The following is a 27,908-nucleotide window of genomic DNA, read 5'->3' on the forward strand; positions in this document are numbered from 1 at the left end:
GTTTTATGGCCATAGTTTAAAATTCTACTGTGGATATTTGTTGCTGTGGATGAATCAGCAGTTCATACAACAGTATTTTCTGTAAATTATTAATCTATTCAAGAAAGTGTAATGTGAGCATATTCTCTGTCCTGAAGGATTACTGGAGTTTGCTTATGCAAGGGAGCAGTGGCTCACATGCCAAAGCAATTTCAAATGATTTGGAAATCAGCTAGTCCCCAGTGAGTTCAGTCCTGGAAGGGTCTGATCTCAGCTTCTGCCAGGCTGGTGGTTCTGCAGGACCTTTGCAGGAAAGAAGGTCCATGAGAGCATGTGCACACCCCCAGATGCACAGCCAGAGAGCTCAGCATCTTCTCCTGCGATACTCTTCAGGGTGTATGTATTGCAAAAGGCAACAGCAGCAGGTACTGTTAGCACAGGCTGGAGAACCAGTGTTTGGTCTTCCATTGCAAATTGTGGGGTTTCTTCACAAGCGATTTTGCTTCTCTGTATAATCCCAGTATTTTTAGGTGCAGCTCAAATGGTAACTTCCCTCGTACTTTAGTGTTTCTTCCAGAAGTTCAGCAGATACTTCAGGAAGAAGTATTGGAAGTCACCAAAAAAACAATTACTATTAGAAAAGGGTTTATTTTCAAAAGGTTAGGGCCGTAGTGCTGGCTGAGGATGCTTCATTTTTGAAATTTTTTGAAAACCAGACAGCTTACAGAGTCTCTTCTGTCTTGGGGAATTGTCAGTGTTCGTGTGGTAGATACACATCATTTTCTCATCTTACCCTGCACAGAATAATTGTATGGCTGCTTCTTATGTTGCCCTTAGTTTCCTATTTTCACTGAAAGTTTCTATTGGTAAGTCTGCATGTTTTTAGAGGAGAGACTGTACAACCGCACTGGTATGAGGGAGGATACTCGTCATTTCTTCAGTAATATTTGTGAGGGGAAAGATATGGCACTTAAGGAATAAAGGAAAGCTATTTTCTGACTGATAGGGATTATTTTTTTCACTTTTTTTCAATTTAAGTTTTATGAGGCTTAGAATCTTGAGAAGGAGCCTCTTATAGCTAGATTGTAATATCAAAACTATACTTTTTTTAATTATGTAATTATGGTACTACATATATGGAATAGAAATGGTATGTATCACTTATGTTTTAATAAATAGTACAATGCTTTATGATGAAATTCCTGGAGTTAGTTTTTCCTGATTTTATAGTAGTAGTGCACAGAATATCAGAGATGTATATGCCAATATTTTGCCTGCATTTCTGGTGCATTCTGCCTCCAGAAACTACAATTTATATTTTTAGGTTATATGGCTTTGGGTTTTCTGTTGACAATTGTCAGTACGGCTAAGGAGATCTCATTTTTTAAAAAAAATAAAATTTCATTTAGATGATGTTATCCATAGACATAAGTCTTAAAAATAGCTGGCTTCCATGGCTCTTGTGGTTCATATATAGCATTAATATATAAATTCTTCCAATTGTACTAATGGAATTCCAGTCCCAGGCAGCAGCATTTTACAGCACCATAGCAAAAAGCAATGTCTGAAACTACGAGTGTCTCTAAGAAGTTCTTTCATGTTTAAGCAAAAATGTGCTCAGCAAAAAGAAATGTAAATTTAAGGAAAATCTCCAATTTCCTATTCTATGCAAAGCTTTGATTTTTTGCTGATTCAGGCAGTAGGGTTGACATTGGAGCTTCTCATTTCATCTGGAATAATCACTTTTTACTTTGGAACAGTCTTTCATTTTTCACAGCACTATCTTCTGAAACAGTCCACTTTGTATGTATGAATCTGTTTTTCTCCAGATAATACAGAAAGTAAAACTATTAGAAACAGGTTCCCTTCTATTACTTTCTTGAGTGTATAGAGAAATACTAATTTTCAGTGGCACCCATTTGGGGACTTTACTGATGTTTTTTGCCCCCTTTCAAAAAAGACAAAAAGAGGAAGAAGGAAATATATCTATAGTCTAAATTGAGTGTGCCAAATAAAACATTAAATTTCAACAGAAAATGTAAAAGGCACATAGTTAATGTTAATAAAGCTGTCAGTAAAAACCCAGTTGCTGCAAGAACTGTGCCTGAGCGGTTGCTGTAACCCATGCAAAACCCATGCTGGAGTGTCTGGGAACAGTCTCTGAAGCCACAAGCTGCCTACTGGTTGGGGATGCGGTCCTCTGTTCCTTTGCATCTCATATAGCTAAGATTTAAGACATGCCAGCTGTACTTTACATTGTGTTTTCCTGTGCAATTTGGGAGTCAAAACAAGGTGCTACAAGGGAGTATTTTTAAGGAGGTTAGCGTAGCTGGGCACACGTTTTGGAAGTGGAAAGCTTCACTGGAGGATGGTGCACTGCTGATCTTGCCCATGTGAACTGGCAGTCGGTGAAACTCGGGCCGTGCTGCATGCAGGAAGGTTCTTCACTTACACAAGCAGAATTTCAACCTTTTATTTAAGAGGGATTGCTGTGCTATAATGGTACGGTTAGGATATTCTGAATTAATAAGTCTGTTCTTCTGTCCACAACTGCCACGGTGTGCCTTGTCCTGTTCATTCATCTGCCTGTGAGATCCCACCGCATGCCATCTGCGAACGGCGGTGGAGCTCACCGCAGATGTCCCCATGCTCCAGCCGCAGTGGGCTGCCAGCGGAGCTCCCGTGCAAGCTTTACCATGCCTGCCAGCCCTGTGCCACCCTGAGCCGTGGGGGGAACACGCAGGTTTGGACTAACACCATCCATTCTGGTAGTTGTCATGGCTGATGTGACCCCATTTCTTACCTCCCCACACCAGTGGAGGAGAAGTTCAAGATGACAACTTCTCTGCTGCATAGCTTCTCCCTGGTGCAATCTCAGTTACAGTGGGCTTGACTATGCTGCTCATTGCCAGAGGGGCAAGAAGCCTCCTTTGATGGGAGCCCTGTTGTTCTGTAGGCTGGACCAACCCCAGTGGCACGTCTCCTCTCATACTTTCATCTTACAAACTCATTTTGTATCTCATTCTGTTGCTGTTCTATGGCAGCTGGAGGCTTTTGCTCATTCCACATGCTTTCATCCCATTCCTGCCTGTTGTAATGCAGAACCAGTTCTCAGGGTTAGGACCACCAACTGCCTTATGTTTGTAACAGTAGGTTTGCACTAAAATGCCATACAGATAGTGCTAAAGGCAGTATAAGAACGTTTTGGTGACAGTGAAACCTGAGATCGGCTGCTTATTTAACAAGATGAGGTACAACAACCTGGTTGGAATTGGTAGGAGCAGGCTAGGTAAGGGGGATCAGGTAGGGGCAGCAGTGCTGATGCTTTTGCAGATCAAGCTTCAGTGAGGACCTTTAGAGCACTTACATAGAGAATAACTTTGCCAATAGTTGATGTTGCTCTAAATAGCAAAATCAGACTTTCCTGATGGCTGGGAAGCGAACGCAGCTTTGATGGTGTGCCCAATTTGCTTTTAATCCCTGAAAAGATTTGCTCCTTGCAATGATTTGCCCCACCAAGAGGATTGAGAAGAGGGTTTACACCTTGATGCTTTGTACAAACACCACTAGATTAAGTGTTCCTGCCATGCTCCGGAGGAACTCTTTTCTGGTCCTCAGCTGGAAGGGTCATGGATATAACTTTGAGAGGCAGAGCTGTTGTAAAGAAAGGAAAAATGTTGTTAAGCTGTAGTGTGAAAAAACACTATGCTGGCAAGCAGTTGTGCTGTAATCCTTCATAATATGCTAGTGGGTAGATTTGCCATATTTTGGCATTTTCATGGGGCCAATCTGATGTGCTTGCTTCCCTAGCCTAATTACTGACTATGTTGGGGTTAGAAGTAAGGTCTGCTCCCAGAACTCATTGGGGTCTTTTAAGGTTTGTTTTCTGTATGGATTTCTGACTATTGTTTCTCTTTTCTTGTCACTTGTACTATTTCAATATCTTTTTTTCTGGAAGTAGAATCCCTTATCATCCCTTTTGCTGCTTCACTCTACAGAAGTCCCTTCTGTTTGGCTTCAGGTTCTTCAGTGGAGACATATTCTGCACTGAGGCACTTTCTGACTTTTTCCTTGTGATAATCACATAATAATTACTACCCCATACCTTACGGTTCCTGGAACTGTATTATTTTCTGTCTCGTGGAGGGGCACAGCTAGGTTCCCACTCTCCCAGCTGGTCATCTTTGTTGCTGAGAGTGCTGGCCAGGTGGCTGGTATCTTCTGCTGAAGTTAGGCATGGATGGTGGGAGTAGTTGGCACTCTGTTCTTCGCCATGTTCCTGTTCCCAATGCCTCTGCACTCCTGGAGCCACTCAGATGCTCCCCAGTGCTGACTGTCGATTTCAGGCTCAGAAGCTGTGTTACATTAGGATACCCCATTGCTACTGAAAGTATTTTCAAGCTGCAAATTTAGCAAATTAGAACTCTATTCTTTTTGACAAAGATGCTCTGCACATTCCAAAAAGCAGATCATTTTTTAGTATATGCCTTTGGAAACAATCGCCTCTCGTGTGGCAAATAATTTAGGTTTTCTCTAGCCAGTGTTGTTCTTGTCATTCATGTTTTTGTATCCTGCTGGCTTTAAAGTTAGCTTGCAAGGCTGAAGTTAAGATATTTTACAAGACCCTTCTGTAGGAAGGAGTCGGTCTTTAAAGTAACTTCTTGAGTATCTTGGTGCCTTTCCTCTCCACAAAATCTAGTTTAAAAAACCATAGGTAGCAAATGATATATCCACCATTCTTGTCAATGTCATGGCCTTGTGTCATGATGCTGAAAGGTATCTCCTTAAATTATTGTTCTCCAGTAGTTGTTTCTTTCGGAGCAGGCCTCTTGTATAGCTATTTGTTGAACTGTGTACCTACTGAATTAGTCAAAGACCTGGCTAAAACCATTTTTTTCTTTTCCTCTTTACCCCTCCCCCAAACTTGCTTTTGTTATGTATTGGCTTGCTAATCCTTGTGTTGAGCAGTATCAGACATCACCTTTCTTGGGGGCACTTAGTCCACTCTTCCGCTTTCTTTGTCAAAGGGCTCCCTTAATAGGAGAAGTCAACAGGGAGGACAAAAGGGATTGAAAGTTGTATTTAATCGGGGTCAGAGAGGTGGTGTTCAGAGTGACGGGCCCACAGGCAGGCTGGCCTTTTATGCTTTCCGACGCAGATGGTCCCAAAGCATTCAGCTAAGTGAAGAGAAAGCTGCCCAGTGAAAGCTATTGTAGGGCAGCATCGTTACAGTTGAGAAGGGTTGCCAGGGGTAACTGGAGAGTATCACCAGCATCCTGTGATCACTAGTCTGTGCCATTGAAAACCTTAGACCGAGGATCGCTCTGGGTCCCTTGGCATCCTGATGCTCCTGCATAAGCAGCAATATCTTATGCTACCTTTTTAAAATTTAATATCATTATTTTTACTTTGAGGCACATAAACTGTAGAATGATTTGCATTTCTTAATTTCAGAATAGCCACCTTCTGCAAAATGTACAGCCACTTGCTTTAGAACATATTGCTTTTCTTCCCCTGGGGAATAGTCTAATAATATTTGAACTTATTAAGATAACACTGTGTTTACAGAAACTTAATTTTTAAAAATTTGTCTGAGTGCAAGAATAGCTGAATTCAAAAAAGAGAAGAAAAGAAAGGAGGTTATATTATTCAACACGAATAAAGCCTGCAGGCATGTGCGAAAGCTTTGGAAACTGTGCCCAAAATAACCCAGGGAGATTGCTACAGTACCTTCTTTGGTCTAAACAAATAGTATATCGCAGCAGGTAAAATGTGTTCCTGACAAAATAGTCGAATGCTGCTTTTTTTTTTTAAACAGGAACCCTACTGACTTTTTTGTTGAAGCCATAGATGCTCAAGATCATAACCGTACCTTGTCTCGCATGAAACGCCATTTGAAAGTGCAAATACGAGCGTGAACCTTGAGCAAAAGTGCGAGGCAGTCAGCACAGAAAATGAACTGTGGACCAAGCAGCCATCCGTCCACGTGTGCCAGCAGCAGGGTCCTTGCCTGCTGGCAGGCAGCATCCCTGGGTGCTGAAGCCGAGGGGCTGGAGGCCCTGCCCTCGGCTGGCACTGCGCTCTGCCGGCATGGCTGGGAGGGCTAAGGTGCTCCCCTGGTGCCACCCTGGGAGGACATGGTGCCTTGGGATGGGTCTGGAAGGGGCGGGTGCAGAGCCAGATGTGCTACCTGGCCTTTGGTGCAGAGCCAGATGTGCTACCTGGCCTTTGGTGCAGAGCCAGCTATGCCACCCAGTGTTCGGTGCAGAGCCAGATGTGCTGCCCGGCAGTGCCCACATGCCCAGGGCGTCTTCTGCTGGCTGATGGTGCTGGCGCTGGGGCATGTCTGTTCTGCCGGAGAAATGACAGGGGCAGAAATAGGAGGTCACAGTCCAGCCTTTGCTTTATCATTTGCGTTTTCTCACAGTTAGTCATCATGAGAGCGCAGTCCTAGGCCATGTAACATGGAAGTGTCATAACACTGATGTTTATGCAACATCAGTCGTGGAGGGGTTTCTCACACCAGTTACTGTACAACAAAATTAGGGGGAATTCAAATGGACGTTTTGTGTGCACTTCATAAAAAAAATTGAAGATTTGTCTAAAAAATTAGCCATTTTGGGTATTTCAGCACTTTTGTACGCTTTTAACAGTGCAAATGTTGTCTATGATTAAGCAACTCATATTTTCCACTTGTTTGTTTACTGCTGCAGGTCACCAAGATATTGCAATCTAAGCGTTCCCTTTGAAATCGCTAACAGTGGTGGCATCTGTTGTGGACTTCATGAGCCCTGCATTCTCTACACTATTTGGTTTTTTTGTGTGGTGTCTGGGGGTGGTGTTATGGCTAAAAAAAAAAAGAATTGTGTGTCGTTTTCATTATGGCACTTTAAGACTGCAAGGGAAAGGAAGGTTTTGCAGGATTTTATAATGGCGAAGTATAATCTTCATTATAATGAAACATAGAAATAATGAAGGCTGGAGGCAGGTATATAATTCAAAGAGCATGTCATCAGAGACAATGGCAAAAAAGGAAACGAGTGTTTCTACAACTCCTTAGATATGTTCTTTTCAAGTGACCAGTTAATTTAGCATTCTTTATATTTCCAAGAGAGGGAGGCTAGTTGTGCATTGCCTTCCCAGATTAATAGGAAGTACTTGGCCCACGCATTTTCTTAGATTTTGAATGTTGCTGGTGAGTGATGTAATCTGTCTTGTTTAAATAATTTGTTTACTTGGATGCATTTTTATTGAGTAGGTGGCTTTCTACGTTTGCACTGTATCTTCATTTTTTAAAATCATTTGAAGAGTTTTAGTGGGTAACACATTGCAGATTATCTTTCCCTTATACTTACCTTTGTACTTCTGTTAAAAAATAATAATAATGTGATCACATTTTTCCTATAGCATCATCAAGCTATTGATCTCATATGAACACAGGAGTAAACTAAAGCAAGTGTACAAATAATGCATTTCAAATATACTGTCTTCACATTTTGTTGAAAATTAATAGATGATTTTCAAACTTGTGCAGTAGATGCAAAATATATGTCTGAATTCAGTCATACTGGATCTTCTGGATTACTGACTTACAGTGAAAGTGGGGACAAACTCTAGCATCCAGGCATTTCTTTATTGCTAATATGTCAAGGACTTCAAATAAAATTATTTGAGGTTGTTCTTAGCAGAGGTCCTAACTGCTATCCAGAAGTGGTAACTTTTTAATAGTTTCCTGCTTCTGGTCTTGCCTTCCTTTTAGGAGGTGAGTATATGGGAAGAATATTGTAAGTCTGTTTTTTAATTGATGATACAGATCTGGATTATTTTTTCTAAACCACGTGCACTCAACATCAAAGCCAAACCTTGTGGCAATTCACAGCCATCAGAACTAGGCGCATGTCTAAAACAGCTTTAGTGCCAGGTCATGTATTCATTGTGTGTTGGCCTGTGTTGCTCTCTTGTGCCAGTGCATTTTGTTAGTGGTGTGCTGAAATGCAATTCCTCACCAACGCAGTCAGTGCTGACCGCAGTTCCTGCTGCAGGCAGTTGTTCCAGCAAAAACACCTTCTGCAGCCGTAGTTTCTTTTAGGCTCAGGTGAAGACATCTAGGGCTTGATTCCGTACCACAACCAACAGTGCTGCCAGCAAACCCCTTCTGTGCTAACGCCTTTTGGTAGTACAATGTCTGATAAGCCCACACCGAATGAAACCTGCCTGGTGTGGATGTTACTCCACTGTGCAGATACAACAAATGAGACAAGACTGCTGTGTGTCTTTGGAGAGCCTCTGCAAACACCAGAGCAGCTGCTGGTGCATTGCCCTGCGCATGCTGGTCCTGTCCACACTCAATGGCCAGCCAAAGATGGAAGGTAGATGTGGGTCATCTTTTGCCTTCTCCTCTAAAGTCCAGCTGGTCTTTTCTGAAGTTGCATGTTAAGTGCAGCCATCTCCGTTCACGAGCATCTCATGTAATGTTTGCCTTCTGTTTCCACTTCCCAGCTCCTCAAGATTGTTAGAAATGGGATTGATCTTCACGAGATCTGTGGTGGCTCCACTTCCTGGTGCAAAGTCTGTGCCCTGGTGAAGGGTTCAGGGCATCCGACATGACGTTTTATTGCTTCTCTTGTCTCCTTCCTCTGTGCTTACAGCCTAGTGAAAGACAGTGCGGGTTAGAGAGAGTGTCTGTATTATTTGTTTTTAAAGGAGCGACGAGCTACCACACTGCTCAGGAAATTTGGTTGGTTGCACATTTTAAATGAGGCATTGATAATTTTTTTCAGCGATAGGACTAGTTGTTTTTTCTGAGTGTTGCTAGGTAGAAGCAGAATCCACTTTGCAACCAGCCCTGTAATTCATTCAGACAAACTTGCTCTTGTCCAGACGAAGGGGAAAAACCTGAATCAAAGATTTCAGAAATTATTACCCTGACTTGCAATATGGAAAGTATATTCAATAAGTTTGCACAGTAGAATCATAACTCTACTGCAGTGACCAGTGTAAGGGACTTTCACCTGAGGTATGTTGGCAAAACTGATTAGATTATTCAGTCTTTACCAGAAAAGAATGACTTAAATTACAACTTCAAATATGTTTCAGCTTTCTTGGATTAATACAAATGTTTCAGTCCCACACATGAAGTTATTAAGCTGAATTAAATAACCACATGTTTTAAAGAATATTACTGTTTAAAAATCAACATTGAAACAAAAAAATGCTTTAATCAAATAAAACATTATAAATTTAAAAAAATTATAAATATGAAGTGCATAACACTTTCCTACAGGAACAGCAAAAAGTTGAGAGTTGCAGTACTTTAAATTCAGGTAGGAAGAGTTTGTGTATAGTATGCCTTCCAGTTTTAGTAATGTCAGGAAAAAGTGTTATTAAGTGTCTTAAAATGCTATTTTAAAAATAATTATGTGCACCTTAACTATTCAGTACTTCTATTGTCTGATTCATTTTCAGCAAAAATGAAATCAAATTCTTGTTAAACTCTCAGAATTTAAATGCTTAAAATCAAATATAGACTTGTGAGCTTTTCTTGTCCCTGTGTAACTGTTTTATATCTTGAGCACATCGACACAGGCTGTGAAAATACTTGAGCAGCATCCACCAGAGTTAATATGGTGCTTAACCATTCGGGCACTTCTTCCTTGATCTCATATTTATTCACCCTTGGTTATTTACCTGAATGGACAACTTGCATTTTTTGTCAATGATTTTTTATAGAACAGGACTTTTGAATTTGAGTGCAGATTGGTTGCAGTACAGTTATTCGGGCAGTAACCACATCCAGCACAAACTATATTTATACTTAATTTCTCTCTAAGTAGAAAGTAGAGCACAGGATACGTTATCTATGCCTAAAAGCACTATGGTTCTAGTTTAATGCTTGTTGGTTATTGAAACGTGGTTAGTAGTGCATTCAGAGCATAAGTATTGCTATTGTCTAATAGCAGTTCAGCGAAACAGGGCTGACTTTTCCTCTGACTTCTTCTACACATCCACGCTGTTACCAGCAATGTGTGAGTTCAACATCAGATGCCTTCATTTTTGGTGTCAGTGTTTTAGAGTAAATCCCAGTAAAATGCTTTAACCAGTCCTCGGGATCTTAAACAAAGTCTGCCTTTCAGACTCCAGTGATCCTGGGCTAGTCTAACACATGTTTTACCTTCCTGGCTGAAAAATGCGGAGCAGCGCTCCTGTTTCTACTGGGCAGCTGCTGAGTGTGTGAAAAAGAAGCGCATTGCCTAGGTAACAGTCCGGCAACTGGAGCTGGGCTGGTTGGTCCCCGCAGGTCTCTGAAGCCCTGCCAAAACTGTGGGCCAAGGGTCTGCAGGCCAGAAAAGAATTCGTTCCATGCATCCTTTGCACCGCGGGACATGATGGTGCTGATCACATCATTTCTAACATGCTTCCCTTGCATGCTGTGTGGCGGTACTTTGGGAAGGGGTGCAGTTATCAAGGACCTCAAGTGCTTGAAAAACTCACCTTGTTAGAGAACTGAAATTTAGTAGATCTGGAAGAAAGTTGTCATTCATTACAATAGCATAATTTTGATGTGCATTGGTTTTGGTAGAAGTGAGAAGGTTTTTCCTATTGCTGTGGTGTCTGTTTAAGGGGCAGGGGGAGAAAAAGAAAAAAAAAACCAAACAATGAAGAAACCAAAACCACAGAGACAAATACTCAAGGTGTAAATAAATACCTCTTTAGTATTGTATGAGGCACTTTTGACCCAGCCATTTAAGTATCAATTGCGGTTACACCGCATTCTCCTCCAGAGTCAAAGGCCTCCAGCTTTTCTGCTGAAAGAATGAAAGATGGTGTGTGGACTAAATAGACATGATCTTTTAAACGTGGGATCCGAGGATCTGGAAAAAACACAGTGTGAGGACTTCCAATTTTTTGATCCATCGCAGGCTTTTGTAGGGAAAATTGGCTTCACGCTGTTTCACTGGTAACTCTTTGGCCATTAGTAAAAGCCATGCTCTAGTACAGTGGTCTCCAAATGTTTGTGATCACACACCCCTGTCAGGAGGACATTTTTGAGCACACACTCCCAACATATGTATATTTATTTATTTATAAATTATATACATGTAGTACTGTAGTAATTTATTATGTATGTTATAAAACATACACAAAATATTAAAAAAGGATGACAAAAAGATTAAGTAAACACTATTTTAAAAATACATTTTATTTTATTTTATTTATTAATGGCACAAAAAAAAATTTTCTTCCTGTGCTGCAGTGGAATGTCTTCCAAACCCCCTGGGGTGCCTGCACCCCACTGTTGGCACCACTGTGCTGGTGTACACCAGAAACAGAGATGAAATCAGGGGTCTCAAATTATTTTACTTTTTTTCCCTGCACCACTGAAACATTTTTAAATAAGCAAAAATTGAATTCTCTCACGGAGAATTGTTACTTACTGATTATGAATAGAGACCACATTGCCTTTTGCCCACTTTCTCTTTTCTTTGGAATAGGAGGAAAGAGAGTGACATCTTTTCTGCTGTGGTCCTTGTTGCAAGGACAAAACTGTTCTAGCCAGTGAGAATTAGTAGTTCTTTAGCAAAGGCACTTCATTTTTCATCACCTTATAATTGTGCCTCTTAGTATGGAAATTATGTGTTTCTGGAAAACTCTATGTTTTCTGTTGTGAGCAGAAGACTGATGTTGAGCAGTCATCCATCCTAGTTGTTTTCTGTTCCCAAGAAAAGGATGTCTTTCTCATGTAGAACAAAGTATACGAAAAATGAGGACTTAAAAGGAAAAGGACACTGTGTTCTTTTGAGTTCTTTGCTGCATTTTGATCTCTGCCCCTCAGAGTCCAATGTAAGATCATTCTCAAGAAGTGTGTATGACTCTCAGGGCCTCCACAGCATGTTAATGCTGTTTGGTGCTTTTACATTTGAAGTGTCTATAGAGCTTCATGGTGAGTTGAGAGCAGTGTATCATCTTTACTAGGACAAATTATGATCTTCCGTCACAGTGACTCCCAGAAGAGCTGCTATACCATCCTGATGCACGCTCACAAACCATGAAGAAGGTGTTGAGAAGACCTTTCGTCCTCTTCCTTCTGTGAGAGGTGTTTGTGGTGCATGCCTTCAGATACTGGCTAAAGAATCTGCCTGGACGGTAGTAAGGTCATAAAAGCTCAGGAAGACCAAAATTAGAGCAGAGTGTTAGCACTGGAGTTTTCTTCTCATAAAATAACTATATGCTGTTACACATCCTCAACTGCATCAGTGCTTTGTTACCAGTTACTGTTCAGAGTGCTGTGTTACTGGCTCACTTCTCATGTCTTCATTTTCCTGGCAAGGGCAAGTTTGAAGACGATGTAACGTGGAGGGGGCACTGTAGTGCCCATCGTGCAGTTTGTATTCCTCACGCCTGGCAAATGGGGGGAGGTTTCCTCAGATACACCTTTTGATCTACGGGAAATCCATGGAGTGACATTAATATCTGTTCCTGAATTGTAGAAGTATTCCTTTCAGTATGATTGTTTTTCAGGAGCTCCTGCATGCGTTTCGTTATTCCATCTTTGCTATAATCCTCAGGAAGATTAAAAGAGGAACTAGGGATACATCCAACAGGATTTCACCTGTTTCAGGTCTCCATATTAGCTTCAGCTCAAACTTCAGGTCTGCTGTCAGAGTAATGCAGTCTCCTGCATCCTGGTTTTGATCAAGCTTTTTGGGACTCCTTTCATCTGGAGGTAATGACAGTGTAAACACCTCTCTTGCAGTCTGTTCAAGTGTCATTTTAGACTGCTCTTGATCACATTTGAGCTCTGTACTAACTTTGAAACCTGTAAAGCTTGTCGGTAGCATCACACTTTAGCACAAGGGCGTTCACATTTCCATCTGTATCTTTAGAAGTGTTGAGGGTTTTCCTCCTTCACATCTGTGAAGCTACCACATGATGTGTAATACTTTGAAACCTTGAAAAGGTATAGCCATCGTCTAAGTCTGGTTGTGTTAACAATTTATAAATAGCTTCTCTTAAGAACAGCAGGAGTGCCAAATCAGAATCGAGCCACGATGTCTGGTTGTTACAGTTTTATTCTCTAGAGATAGGTTAGTCACTGCAGCGTTTGTTTGACTGCTCCCAGGAAAAGAATGTGAAAGCACTGAGAACTGCCACCTTTGGAGCTGTTCCAGCGTGATCACCCTGGGTCTACCTCATCCCAGACACCCCATGGTGGTTCTTCCCATGTTCCAAGAGCTCTTCTTCTCCCACGTCACTATGTGGGAGTCTGGTCTGACCTTGAGGGTGAGAAGGAATCATCAGAACTGGGATGATGTAGTTTGCCTTTGCCCAATGGACCAGGTTATCAGCATGAAAGAAAGTTGAATCAAAATTCTGGCCCATACCCAGAGACTAGTGGTTAGCCGGTGTTGAAATGTGATTTTTTTTTTTTTTCCCGTTTCTTTTCTTCCTGGCTTAAAGATTTTTGGAATTTCAGGGCAAAAATAGAGGCAGGTCAGAGCCCCAGTTAAGCTTTACAAGTTTCAGATATTCATCTACATCAGTATTCTGCAAACTCAGGAATTTAGTTCCATATTTCATCCTAATGGCATCATCAAGAGAGCCATGCTGTTTTTCTAGGATACAACTGATTGTTAATGGTTTTAGGTTTGTTATTCAGTTGAAGCATTAATGAATCATTTCCAAGGAGCTTTAAATATGGATACCTCTCCATTGTGGGGAGAAGCTTAATGTTGTTGGCACATCTCTTACCCGGCTTCTTCAGGCACAGTGATTTTGCCAGATCAGACACCACAAGCCTCACTAGAAGAAGGCTCCATGGACTTTGTTCACTCTTTTATATTTATATCTCCTTCATTCTGTATTGGTGGAAGAAGATGCAATATGTTGCCAAAATAGATGTCCAAGATGCAACTGTAGATTTTCTATTAAATGATTCTTGAGAAGTGAAGCAATGGTACTCTTCAGGCTCTGGTCTTAGCCATTAATAGAGTACCATCTTAGCTGACTATATGAAGGAATCTGTACAAATCATCAGAACAAAGTGTATGCATTGGTTAGGCTTCTGGACTGTAGTAGTTAATATTGGTAACTACAACAGATACCACTCTTCAAGGACTGATTAAGAGATGAAGATTCTGTGTTATACAGCTGCCAAAGCTTCTGGCTTCCCTTATGATCTTCTTCGATGAAGTGTTGTATTGCCACTGACAAAATCTTGTGCGCAGTAACAATCACTTAAATACAGAAATAGCCTCAGTGATGTTGAAATCGGTACTGCAGAATCAATTCTTGGTATCCTATTGATCCCATAAGAAATTTCAGAATATCACTTCCACTGGAGCTAAGCGCACACAGACTTTCCAGTCTTCTATGCCAGGACCTTGACCGTACTGCCTAAGCTCTGCCAGCAGTCAGTCCTACGAAGACTGGCTGGGGGGGGGGAGGCTTACAGCAACATTCAGTTTGATACTAGAGTGAATATTACAGGTGTGTTGTCAGATGAATGACACTAGAAAGTGAAAATTATTTTTCCTATTTTGAAACGATAATTTTATTTCAAAACAGGGTTTTTTTATGAATAAGTTAGAACAGTCTAAGGCCATTTTTGGCAGTAATCTATCCTGAAACTTCCCTTTATTTTGTGACTGTAATTTTGATTTTAGCTCTGTATGCATTTTTTCACATGTAATTCTGAGTTAGCGTTTATTATTTTTCTCTTCACCAACGATTGCTGGAATCTAAAAGGTATTTAAGACAACTTAATCAAATAGCTAGAAAGGCTTTCTCTTCAGAGTAACCTATTATTCCTTTTTCAGTCATATAGGAAATAGTCAAAAAGTGAATTCTTGATGCACCCGATGAGAACAATAGATTTGTGTTCAGTCTTTGCTTCTCTAAATTAGAAATCACATTATAGACAATGGAATTTCTAAATCATATATTATACCTTATTCTCTGGTGGGAATAAAATGTTCATGTTTGCCTCCTTTTCTCTGTTTAACTTTGACTGCTGTGAACACTAGGAAGAATAACCCTGCAGCTTTTCTTTCTTTATTTCTTTTTTTTAATCTATTCATTTTATACTTTTCAGACAGATTTTTCCCCGGGGTGAAACAAAGGTTAACTGAAATTTCCTCTGTTGTGTACCTGAACGAATCAGCAGTTTGAGAAGGAAATCCCATTGATGGGCAAAGAGAGTGACAGGCTCTATTTAAAGAATTCCCCCGACTGTGTGGTAGACCAACCATGCCATGAATTTAACTGTTCCTGTGGTCCCCATACTTGTACCCACCAAAAAGAGAGAAAAACCTACTTTGTTCTGCAAATGTTGCGCTAAGCTTTGAAAATCATGAGCCACTGGGTTTTGTGAATTAACATTACTAGCAGTGGTCAAGACTAAAGGAAGCAGTGTTTATAGCATGAGACAGAAAACAGACAGAAAATTATGTGCGCTTACATAATAGAAAAGACACACTATGTGTTTTAATATGTGTGTATTGTAGCAATTTGACAGTATACATATTCCTCAAGAATATGATTTACAGACTTATGTTATCTTTTGCTTTATTCACTGCACGTTTTTATTCCCACTTAGCATGTGAAACATCTTACCCATACATAGCCCTAAGAATATATGGAATTGAGGTAGATGCGGAAGGGCATACACTTGGAAGAAGGTGCAGGATTTATTCTTAGAGAAGTTGCGTAGCAGGTCAGCTAGACAGAAAAGAGAGATGTGGCTGAAATGCAATACTGGATGCCTGACATTTGGTAAAAAGAGGCAGTATGTGCTAACACCTGGGTGATTTTTGTATTTCTTAATATCTGCTTTAAATATCAAAACTGCACATCTCTGCTTGGTTGAATACTCTTAATTCCTGTGTATTAAACTTCATGACCTCTGAGTCTTCTTGAAGACTGCCGCTCTAGCCCTGCAGCGGGCCCCAGCCAAACATGCTGCCTGGGGATTATAAGTACCATGTCGTAGCCCCCAGCCGTCAGACTTTTCTTCTCTGGCAATGACGGTTAAGTCTTCTCCCATGGGTAATGGCTGCTTAAGTTTGCTTAAAGTTACTTTAATAGGTCTTGAGTTTTTGGTTGTTTTTTTTTTTTTTTTAACTTATGCAGGACTGTTCAGAGGTGTGGGTTGTTTTTTTTTTTAAACTCTGATATACTTTTGGACAATGCTGCCCTTGTTTCAATCAATGTCTTACATTTTAATTCATTTCAAAATGGGTTGTGTTTTGTTGCTTGTTCACTTTTGTCTTTCTGATTTTGTGATGCTTTTCAAAAACGTCATGCTGGATCAGATAAAGGTTGCTAAAAATAAAATATTGCTAGTGTTTTCTCACTGACAAAAAATGTGCATATTACTGTGCATATATATATTAGGTATCAAGGGGAGAGGCAGGAGAGTCTTCCCTTGCCACGAGAAAATTTCTCAAATTGAATTTCTGTCAATGATTACATCGACTGATTTCTCTGTGGGAGCTTATGGATCTCTTTTAAAGTTGCGTTAAAGAGATATTGATGTGTAATCCATTATAACAGCAGGTGTCTTGTTTTTAAGTAAATCACCTTTTTCTCATTAAAGCAAAGTTGAGAAATCCCTAGAGGTGTCTAAGAAAAATACTGCAGTTGATTCCATTCCTTCTGCACAGGGGTTAATTCAAGTAACTGGGTGATGCAGAGAGGGCTTCATGCGCTGTGGCTGCTGTGCATCTCCTAGCCCTGGTACCCTGCGGGGAGTTATCCGTGTTGGGATGAAGCTGGAACTGCGAGAAACCAGAAATCTGTGATGTGAGTCCATAACTGGTCTCTCAGAACAGTGCTCTGAGATCCTCTGGCTGCACAAGGTGTTGTGCAGACCTGCTCTTCCCTCCCTCCAAACAGCAGTGTTTTGGAGCCCCGTGTACCTGAGCTGTGCTGTGTCTGGATGCAGCTTGAAGAGGAACTTTAGGCAGCATGAGGAGGACTAGCTCCCCTTTCCGTTCACAGTTAGTCTTCAGTGGCTGTAGAGCCAGGAATTCAGGTTTCTGTGCACTATGATTCACTACACACCTTTCTCTTCTAGTAAGGTGTATTCCAAGTACCTCTCTCTCTATATATATATACACATGTACACACACACACGCACGTCACTAGAAGTTTTTGAAGTAAATGATGTCTGCTCTACAGCAGTCAGTTTCTTTTTTGGGACGCTGCTTGGTTGTTATCACTTCATAATTCCATTCCTTGTTTTTTGGAAGAAGGGCTACTGGAATATGAAAAATGTGAAACTCGTTATAGCAAATTACGTTACAATAAGACTTGAATCACTTTGGTTCAAACATAAACAGGAATTTTCAGATATATGTAAAATGTCACAAGGTGAAATTCTTACAGATCTAGATCATTTTTAGGGGTTTAAGACTTATCATTTTAAAATGTTATTTGTTACTCCAGTAGCAGCCAGAAGCTGTGTCCTGACATGCTAAGTATTGTTCAGAGCTATGTCTGAAACAGTTCTTTCCACAGAGGTCTTACAGTAGAATGTAATTAGGGTTCTGTATTCTGTAATGTGCTATATTAATTAGCAGTCAAAATCCAATTTTTAAAGCCCAGCTTTGAAACATATTTGCCCTTCAGGCCACATATCGTACTGGCACAGCTTGAAGCAGCCTGTTTCAGTGAATTGATCATAAAATAAACTAAATAAAATACATGTCTGCATGTCTATTCCAGGTAGAAGCCAGGGGGGACACCACTTGCCTTCCCCTTATTGAAAAGAAAACACTAAATTTTCTAAGCTGAATGTCCAGGCTCTACAGTTTCTCTGTGTTGTTAAATCAGGTAACGAAATAAACCTTTGCAGGGTAGGCTGAACTTGCACAGAGAATACAGAGAACAGGGATGTGTTTTCTCCCAGCTCCAATGAGCGGCATAAAAGTGCGAGTTTTGGTGTGGTCCAAATCTCTGCTCAACTGTGCCCTGCCTTACTGGGGTGGCCTGCTCAGCCGCTGGGATCGTCAGTGGTATGGCAGATAAGGAAATCTTCTGAACAGTTTATTGTTTATTCTCAGTCAGTTTTTCGTTCTGTGGAAACGGATTGTTCCTCCGGGCAATTTCAGGTTTTGACTGCTGGTCGTCGTTCTCCCTCCTCCCCTCCTCTCCCTTTCTGGAATGAAAGAGGGAAGGCTTGAATGCACATTGAACAGTGGTCCTAAATCTGGCTTCATCATGAGCTCTGCTCGGAAATTTACATTTTCATGCTGGTGAAGGGATCTCAATGATCTTTCAAAATTTTTCTTTAAATAAAAGCAAAGCTGTTGCTTACCATTCATCCTATTGTACAGGGGCGCAGGACAGCCAAAGTGTAATACTTTATAAAAGAAGAACCTTGCACAGAGCTTCCATTTTCATCTAAACGGTATCTGTTTTGCATCCTGTCTGTCATTTTTTCTGGCCTCTTCTTTCCTTTCTCTTTTTCCCTGTTCTGCCATTTAACAAAACCATTTTTTCAAAGTATAAAACCAAGAAGTTTATATGGCAAGGTCAGTTGTATTTTCTAGTTGAAGTATAGAAATTAATATAATCTTAAAAAGGAGATTGCTTTTAACAAATGAAGATGAGAAAAAATAAAAGCATGAATTTGTTGAAGATGTTCTCGGAGGATTTTATGTGAAATTTTACTGTGAAAACTCACAGGACCCTTTAAGTAATGCAGGTTTTGTGTGTGCAGCTTCACAGAAACAGAGGAAAGTCTTGACATAGATTATCTGAATAGTTTTTAAACTGCTGCTTTCTTAAGAGTAAAAATAAAATACTCATAGCCCCATTCCTTAAGGCAGAAATCCATCCTCTCTGTGTGTCTGTCTGAAAAAAGGATGAAACGCTTTAACGTTGTACTGGCTTGGCCTGGAAAACATCATGTGGCAGGTTTCATTGTACTAATACGTGCTAAATACGGAAACTCAGTAATTAGCATATGTGTTTTATGTGTGTGCTTTGACCAAAATCACCCTCTCAGTCCCGGGCGGGGGTCTGAGGCTGCTGGTTGGAGCGATGGGGTGTGAGAGTACCATCCCTGGGCACCCCGGGGTGGTGAGGGGTGCCAGCTGCCTGTCCGTCCCCCGGGCTGCGAGCTGAGCCACCACCACTGTGTCCTCCAGGGAAGAGCTTCTCCAAATCTGCGGTCCCAGACCTGTCGCCTGCGTGACTCTATGTATTAAGGAGTGAAAACAAAGATGATGGGTGCTACAGACCAGGGAGAGCGTGGTACAAAGGAGTCTTCAGCACGCCAATGGGTATTGCTGCTGGAGAATGAGCGAAGGGCAGCAGCAGAGCTTGTGGGAGATGGAGTAGCCAGAAAGCCAGCTCGGAGGAACCCACAGCCACCCAGAGACTGGAAGTGCCTGTTGGACAAGTTAATCCATCCAAATAAGCAAACTAAATCAGGGGGAGGGGAGGTATTTGTCAGCTCGAGCCGACTTTGTGATTTATTTCATGATTTAGTGCCAGACAAAATGCTGTGGTCAACGAGAAAAATCGTTGCAGGTTTTTCTATGTCTCTAAAACAAGATTTCAAGCTGGTGGCAGAAGCATAACTCTTCCTACATAATCTCAGTATGAAGAATTTATTGTGAGCAAAAAACAAGACCTTATGCATTCTGTTGTGAATTAGACTTAACTTTTAGGTCACCGAATGGATTTAATAAAGAGAGATTTTGTTGAAATATTCAGCATTAAAGCTCTTGTATTTATTTTCTGGTTTGAGCAGTTTTAGTTTCTAGCATTAGGAATATTTGAATCATTGTATCATGGTTTTCCCCCATGAAGCAGGGGATTTTGACAGTGAAGAAGAGAAACTTAGTTGGTTTGTCCTCAGAAAGGGCATGCCTAATGATTAACAGGAGTTAATTCGCTGGTAATTTTGATCTGTAGCCTGTCAACCATTCTGCACGTGCATTTCTGTGAAACACGGCACTCACAGTACTGATTGCCAGGGCAGAGTTTTGAATTACAAATATCTTTTTCTTTATGAATGAATTTCCTTAACAGGCTTCCAAGTAATAAATAATGCACTCAAATATGTCAGTGTGTTTCTTTACTTTTAATGACTAGACACCAAAAGGCCTGATTTTCCCTTGGGCATACCCACGACTCACTTCCACTGAAGAGAGCTGACGTGATGCTGTCCCTGCTGTCCTCTCTGCTGGGAGCCGAGAGTCTGGGAGAAGTGGTCTCCAGGGGTGCAGGCATGGTACCACCTCTTGTTCCAGTGATCGCTTCTTATCCTGAATGATGCTTGGGTGAAGGGTCCATTGGATACTTATATTTGAGCTCTGGCTGTGCCCGTGGCTATGCATACCATGACTTAGACAGGACACATCACTCAAATCGCTTTACAACGAGGGCCGTTAATTCATTATTAATGTCTCTGTGATGGTTGTTAGCATTGTTAGCATTAGTGAGTGTTGAAAATACAAATATTTCAAAGTGCTGTTCAGATTAGAGCAGACAGTATTAGCCCCAACTTTTGGATGAAGAACAGCGGCAAGCAGGTGTTATGCTCTAAAGCACCCGTTGTATGTTTGAGTGACGTACCTTGTATCCAGATATTGCAGTACAAACTTCAGCTGAAATTATTGACTTTTTCAGTAAATGAAGGGTTAGACATGACATTGTAGATGGTATAATTTTAATTTCTAGTCATCTGCCTTTTATTGGAAATGAACAGTACAATAAAATCAGTTGGATACATTTTTACTGTTTTTTTTACTGTTTGTAAATCTTGTTGTTGTGATTTGTGTTAATAACACATGTAGATGCTTCAGATTTGCCTTGTGGGAACAGGATGGGACACTTTGCATTAAAAAGTCTGCAAACACACAGGATTAATTTGCACACGAGTTGTAATGGTTACTGTAAAAGTATAGGTAAGGCGAACACCTCCGTTGACATGAATCCTCCCTTAATGATGAAAAAGATGCTGTGGTGGTACAGCTGTCTTTGCACAGTGAGAGAAGTAAACAGTGTTGACATGCAGAATTTTTAAACAGCTGTAACTGCAGCCCTATTCTTTTAGCTTATTGTCTTTTATTTCCTTTTTGATTTTTTTCTTTTTACTTCTCCAGTCCAAAGGCTGTGTGTGAGAAGGTTATGGTGTGACAGCTGATAATTTAGTGTGTCGTCCTGATTTATTGCACATTACCAAACGCTGTTTTGAAATAGAGTTACTTAGCTTACAGTCTTAGTTGCTGTGGTTATGCATAAAGTCATTTCGGCATGTAGCAGTCAGAAAGCAGTGCTGAAGACACAGATTTTGTAAATTCGCAAGGAGGAAAAGTCTATTTTATGCTGTGCGTTAACTTCTTGTTCCATGTGCTCCCTCTCTGGCAACCTCTGGACTTGAGCTGGGCATCCCCATGAGTGCAAGCAGAGACAATTCAAATGGCTGGAATCAGAAGCTTTGGAGCTCCTGTCTCTGAAGAAATTAAATCCTTGCCTCAGTTTATACCCTACCCTGGGGGACAGGACAAGAGGGTGGTGTCAAATAAAGTCCATCTGATAGTTGGACATGTGCTGATTTTAAGGTGAATCAGGTTTGGTGCCAAGCAGGTTGATAGTTTTCCTTTACTGAAGGTACAACTAGTTTCTCTGCTTTGGCACATTAAAAGTCTATTATCAGTTTCAATAAGTGCAGTAATCATAATATTGAATATATTATAGAAAAATATTCATATAAATTAAATATAATTAATTTTATTTCTGTTTTTCAGGAGAAGTGCATGTGGACTGGTCCATCTGTAATAAAGACTTAGAGGTAACACAGACAACCAAATTGTTCCATAATCCTTCATTTTTGTGTTTATTACAAGCAAAGCAAGATAAATGGGATTGAAAATCCATCTGTAGTTTTTCTGTGGAATGTTTAGCAGTGTTCTCCACAGGCAGGCGAAGCCTGAGCTCTTGTGCAGTAGGAACAGGTTCACTTGTTGGGGCAGGCTCACAAGCAGAGTGGGAAGAGGATGCCAGGAAGACTGTGCAAGGACGAACTCGGCTCTTCCTTCTCAGGCTCTTCGGAGAATAGTAATTGTTCTGTGGCAGCTGAATTGCATTCCCACAGGCAGCACTATGAGCCGTCTGTGTTTGGTTAGCCTTCCTGCACTCCTGGAGGCTGGACTCAGCTCAGGAGTTGGTATGATTAGGCTGTAACCTGGAGTACTCATGCAAGGTACTGTAGCATCCAGGAAGAGTAAGCTTCAGCTGTAAGGTCCAACTCCTTCTGATTTCTCTTTCCAAGGTTCAGTAAAGCTTACACAATTAGGTGACATTACAAACTCTTTCCCCTGAGAGAAATGGTATTTTTGTACCTCTCCCGTTCACTTGTCCAAAATTTAATTTCTGTTTTTAAAAATTTTGATGTTTACTAAGCAATAAAGGTTGAAGATAGGATTTTCAATTCTGTCTGCCTATGCAGAAAGTATGTGTGAGGTCACTGGGAGAGAGAGAGTTGTTTCCAGCTTCTCTTTTTCTTCTTTTTCCTTTTTAAATCTTTCTTTACAATTGCAAATTGCAGATTTGGTCTAGACTTGTATAGCATTGTATTTTGTCCAAGAAATTTCCCTTAATGTGTGCCAGGGAACGTGTAACTTGCATTTGCAATTAATGTTAGTTATATTTGTATTTTGGGAAAAATTCCAGTTCGTCATGAAATAGCATAGTGAGTAAAAGTGTCTTGACTAATCAATAGAAAGCAAAAGATCATAACTGCAGTTTTAAACAGCAAAAAAGAATCTCCCAAAGTGGAAGTTTGAACACGACAATACTTTTCTTCTAGACAATGCAAATTTCTCTGTAACAGAATTATCCAGTTCAAACCTGGATGCCTGGATGTGTAAATTGTACTTTTAAATAGTTAGATTTGTAACTGAACACTGCTAGCAGTGACCTTTACAGATTTCCAGTTCTAACAAACACTAAACCACAGAATCTCAAATGGTAAATACATTTTTCTCTTCTTGTCTCCCCAGGCACAGATCTCCAACTATGCAAGTATGAGGCATACCAGTATGCGGTACTATGCAGCTGATAAAAATGTTACCTGTAGAAATTGCAATAGACCAGGCCATTTGTCCAAGAACTGTCCTACTCCAAAGGTAAATGCAACAGTTTAATTACTTGTAGATGCAGCTGTTGTTTCTAATACTCTTTCGTGCTTGCCATTAAAAGCATTGCTTCAGTGGTTTGTTATTTCATCGAAAGGTTGCTCCAGATTGAGGGATAACTTGTACAAGATCAGTTTACTATGTAAAATCAGCTATCTTTTTTGTGGAGGTCATTGCATTTATTGTCTTTATAAAGGAAAAGATCTGTTAGTATAAACTGAGCAAAAAGAGAGTCAAGTACAATATAGAAACAATTTTTTCAAATTGTAAAACCAGTTTTAAGATGTAAAATGTTTTTCAAATGCATTTTCAATAAGGAGGACATAAGGAAGCCAAAGATCACCCTTAGTAAATGACTGAAAGCAGGTATCTATATAATGAACCATGATTTGAATAATGTTAAAAGTTACAGACAAGATGAAATTGGAAATAACTTTAAGCAGCTCAGATAGGTGACAAATATTCAGATAGTTTGTCCAGGGGTGAGAGGTTTAAAAGTCAGTCACTATACTGTGAGGAAGTAGGGGCAGTTGCATGAGAGTCTGCTTTTAGGAGCCCCCACAGCAAAGTCTGCAGAAACCTCAGTCCCTGAGGCTGTTACCCATGCTGAGACATTGAGTGACTACATCCCACCCAGATGAAACGTAAGCCCTTGGAGTGAAGATACACTCAGTCACTGGGAAAACTGGCTTTAAAGAGATACAGCTATGGTCCCATAATAGTTTTCAGTATTTTGTATTTGTCGGTCCATGTGCTTACTTGTGTGAGTCACAAGGCATGTAGCCAAGCGGTTAAGGTGGACTGACCCCGGCTGGCAGCTAAGCCTCCACCCAGCCACTCACTCACGCACCCCTTATGGGGTGGGGGAAAGAATTGGAAAGGCAAAAGCAAGCAAAACTCATGGGTCGAGATAAAGACAGTATAGTAAGTGAAGAAAAACCCCAGTGATGCAAAAGCACTCACTCACCACAGCAGCCTGATGCCCAGCCAGTCCCTGAGCAACAGCGACTGTGGAAAACCTCCGTCCCCCCAGTTCTGTTGCTGAGCACAATGCCGTATGGTACAGATAGGCTTTTGGTCAGTTGGGGTCAGCTGTCCGGCACTGTCCCCCACCAGCCTCTTGCCCACCCCTAGCCTGCTCGCTGGTGGTCAGGCTGGGAAAAAGAGAAAGCCTTAAGCAATAGCTAAATGTTGGTGTGTTATCTAAAACACAGCCCAATAAGGCTGCTATGAAGAAAATTAATCCCATCCCAGCCAGACTTAGTGCAGTGGTCTATTGCACAGACCATACTTACAAACCAGTCCAATATGTTGTGTTACATACTGTACATCATGTTTCTGTGATACAGTTCTGTTTTTCAGTTTTTAAGAAATTTAATAAAAAAGTCAATGTTCATACCGAGTGCCCAACACTTCTGCTCTGAGTGAAATGTGCTTTCCAGTTTAATGATTATTTTTGTTGTATTCACGGAGCAACTAACATGGGCACTAGGCATTTAACAAATGCTTCTGATGCAAGGTCCAAATCAAGAAAGTACAAATCAAGAAAGTACAGGGAGTCTGTGGAGTTACAACTTCAAGTTTTACTCTATTCATAGCATTCCTTCACTTCAATTCCTGATGAAACATCTCTGCAACTCCGAGTAAGCAGTAGACATTTATTTGGGTTAGTTTCTTCTTCATTTCCTCTTTTGATTTTTTTTCTTTTCTTTAATCTTTTGAAACGTTCTCATTTAACATAATTCTTTTTTTATTTCTCCATAGAAAGTTCCCCCTTGTTGCCTGTGTGCAGAAAGAGGTCATCTACAAAACAGTTGCCCAGCACGTTTTTGTCTGAACTGCTGTTTGCCTGGCCACTATTTCAGGGAATGTCTTGAGAGAGCCTATTGGAATAAACACTGCAATCGCTGTGATATGAAGGGGCATTATGCTGATGTGAGTATAGCCCATGGCAAAGAACTCATTCATTATTGGCTTTGTCAAAAATTGAATTTACAACAACCACACTCTTTTCATATTTTCTTTAATTTTATGTAGTGCTTATTTGTGTAAGCATATGAAAATATTGTAGTTAGTTGTTACCTAACAGTATCACAGTTTTCATGAAGAATGGTTCAAAGAAAACAAACCGGAGTGTTGTAAACAGTCTTTAGTTTAGTTTTGTCTAGCTTAGTTAGGGTGGTGAAAAATGTCCTAATTTCTATTGAATGGAAGGTGTAGGGAGGTTGAAATTAGGAGACATGGTATGCTACAAGCATGCCAGCAAGAGGTAAAGAATACCTTTCATGCTCTAAGAGTTCCAGATCCATGGTTTTTTCACTGTGATCACATACTCATCAATGAAAATATTACAGAAGTTTAAACTAATGTCTAAATGGGTTTGGGAGGCACTTAGAATGGTGTTGTATTTTACATTGAAAATGTACTTTCTGAACAAAATGGAAATGGTGCACTTTGTTTCTTATGCAAGTATAGATGAATAGAAGTTTAATCTGATATTAGCTTATAAGGAAGGAGGTCTACAACTGTATTCACATGCCTTAGCTTAGTTTCTGCCTGCTTTTCAGTAGAGTCCTCTACTGAAAATGCAAGAAGAAAGATAATGATGAAATTAATTGTCTCTCTACTTGCATATCACTGTGGACAGGCCCATCACATATATACTATAAAAGAATTTGTAAAGTAGTGGAACAGTTGCAAAATTGTGTACTCTACTATTGAGAGGAAAATTATTGATAGAAACATTTAACGTCTGGGACTTACTGATGTTTTGTCTTAATCCCACAAGAACCACACTGATGTTATCCATCTTCACTACTGTCATTCAAAACCCAACTTTTTCTACTGAGACCAGCGTAGCTCATACAGTTTGTGTGGACACTCTGGTCCTGTTGCCAGTCACTCTAATTCTTTGTTCATGTTATGTTGTGCTGCCTCTATGTCACAAGCACCAGAGAGGAAAAAAATACTTACTGCAAATAATAATTTCCGTACTGTACCTAACAAAACAACATTTCAGAGGTGTTAGCAAGCTTGCATCTGTATTCATAGTACAAATGGTTCTGTCAAGTGGGAATATGGAAGTGCTCCTTTCGTCTTGCTAAAAGATCGGATGTTCGGTTTATTTCCCACCAGATGCTTGGCTGCTTGTTTCAGGTTGAGCAGCAAAACAGGAGAAGGGTTTCCATTTATTTTACAGGGAGGTGGAGGCCCCATAGGATACATGCATTCTGTTATTAGTGTTTACTGAGCATTCAGAGTTGTCTTGGATAAATGTATAAGTAACTTTGGTATGAAAACAGGTATGGAAATACTAAAAATGTTCGAGTACTGTAAGGATGCTGAAGTATGTTAAAGGTCATCCAGATACAGTGTACTCTCTGCACTGAAGACTAGATGGCAGGTAAGGTCATGGGCCTTCATTTGGCTGAGACTTTTGTCGCAAAACTTTTATCATTTAAACAGTACCATTATGTAAACACGCTCTTTAGTGTATGATCTCCTTTCTTAAAAATATTTCTTCAGTTCTTCTGAATGCATTTTGAAAGAAGTAGAAACTGTTTTGCTCTTGACAGTCTGCCCAAAGCTGTTATTACTGCTAGTGAAAGTTAGTAGATACAAGAAAGACAGAGAGAGGCTTTTTACCAGGGCCTTTAGTGACAGGGCAAGGGGCAATGGTTTTAAACTAACAGAGGGTAGATTTTAGGTTAGATATAAATAAATGTTTTACAGTGAGGATGGTGAAACACTGTGACAGTTACCCAGAGAAGTTGTGGATGCCCCATCACTGGAAGTGTTCAAGGACAGGTTTGACAGGGCTCTGAACGACCTGATCTAGTGAAAGATGTCTCTGTCCGTGGCAGGGGCATTGGAAGTAAATGATCTTTAGAAGTCCTTTCCAATCCAAGCCATTCTGTGATTTTATGATACCGCACAGTTGGTTAGCTCAGTTCTGTACTAACTGCCAGGAATCCTGGATGTGAGGAATGTAATGTCATGCACCACCACTGCATGCTCTGCAAGAAATCTAGAGATTTTGAACAGGAGCATTTAAAGTTATTACAATCATGTAGCCTAAGTAAAAGCTTATATCAGTATTTCAAAATAAATATGTACCTATTAACAGATGTTTTTCTGTAAAAGCTCAGAGAATTCACAAACCAGCAACTTCTGTTTTATCTTCTAAGTGTGGTGCACCTCAAACCTCGACACCACTGGTTTTTAATTTTTTGCTTCCTGGATGAATAATTTGATGTCAAGTTTCAGGGCAGGATGAACTATTTTGGCAAGAATGTTCCACCTCTGAAGGAGACTCTTGCACAAAAGCATTCTTTAATATTCTTAAGAAAGTGTTGAATGCTATAGCAATTGGAAGTTTGGTTAAAAGAATAAAAGTGAAGGCAAAACAAGCAAAATTTTCAAGGTTAATAACTATATTCAACATTAAAGATCTGTGGGATTATGACCAAGCAGAAGTATACTGCAATGATGTTATTGCTTTATGAGATTGATACTAGAAAACTGCACTTGGAAAGGTCTTGTATTTATGTGCTTTTGTGTCTGTGTACAAAGCCCTTCCCAGATAGGGAGTGTTTAAATGTATGTACTTCTCATATAGATACATAGATAGTGCTGAATTGAATTTTACAAATATAATCTAGATGACAGCAATGACTTTGCAGTAGGTCACTTAATTCAGTTTAGTAGGAGGTTTAGGTATGACTGTAACATGAAGATTTGTCCTCCTATTTCATAAATACAGGTAGAGGACTTGCTTAA

General features: G+C 40.3%; 1 protein-coding gene across 1 annotated transcript in view; it reads left to right on the plus strand.

Moving 5' to 3' along the window:
- The window catches only part of ZCCHC7 (zinc finger CCHC-type containing 7), a 111,861-nt gene that overhangs the window by 50,952 nt on the left and 33,001 nt on the right, over positions 1 to 27,908 (plus strand). Inside the window, exons 2-4 of the mRNA XM_075726607.1 lie at positions 21,741 to 21,784; positions 22,995 to 23,120; positions 24,894 to 25,064. Of these exons, the coding sequence (XP_075582722.1) occupies positions 21,741 to 21,784; positions 22,995 to 23,120; positions 24,894 to 25,064 (341 nt within the window). The remainder of the gene's footprint in view (positions 1 to 21,740; positions 21,785 to 22,994; positions 23,121 to 24,893; positions 25,065 to 27,908) is intronic.

The sequence above is a fragment of the Pelecanus crispus genome, chromosome Z (assembly GCF_030463565.1).
Source record: "Pelecanus crispus isolate bPelCri1 chromosome Z, bPelCri1.pri, whole genome shotgun sequence".
NCBI classification, from domain to species: domain Eukaryota; kingdom Metazoa; phylum Chordata; class Aves; order Pelecaniformes; family Pelecanidae; genus Pelecanus; species Pelecanus crispus.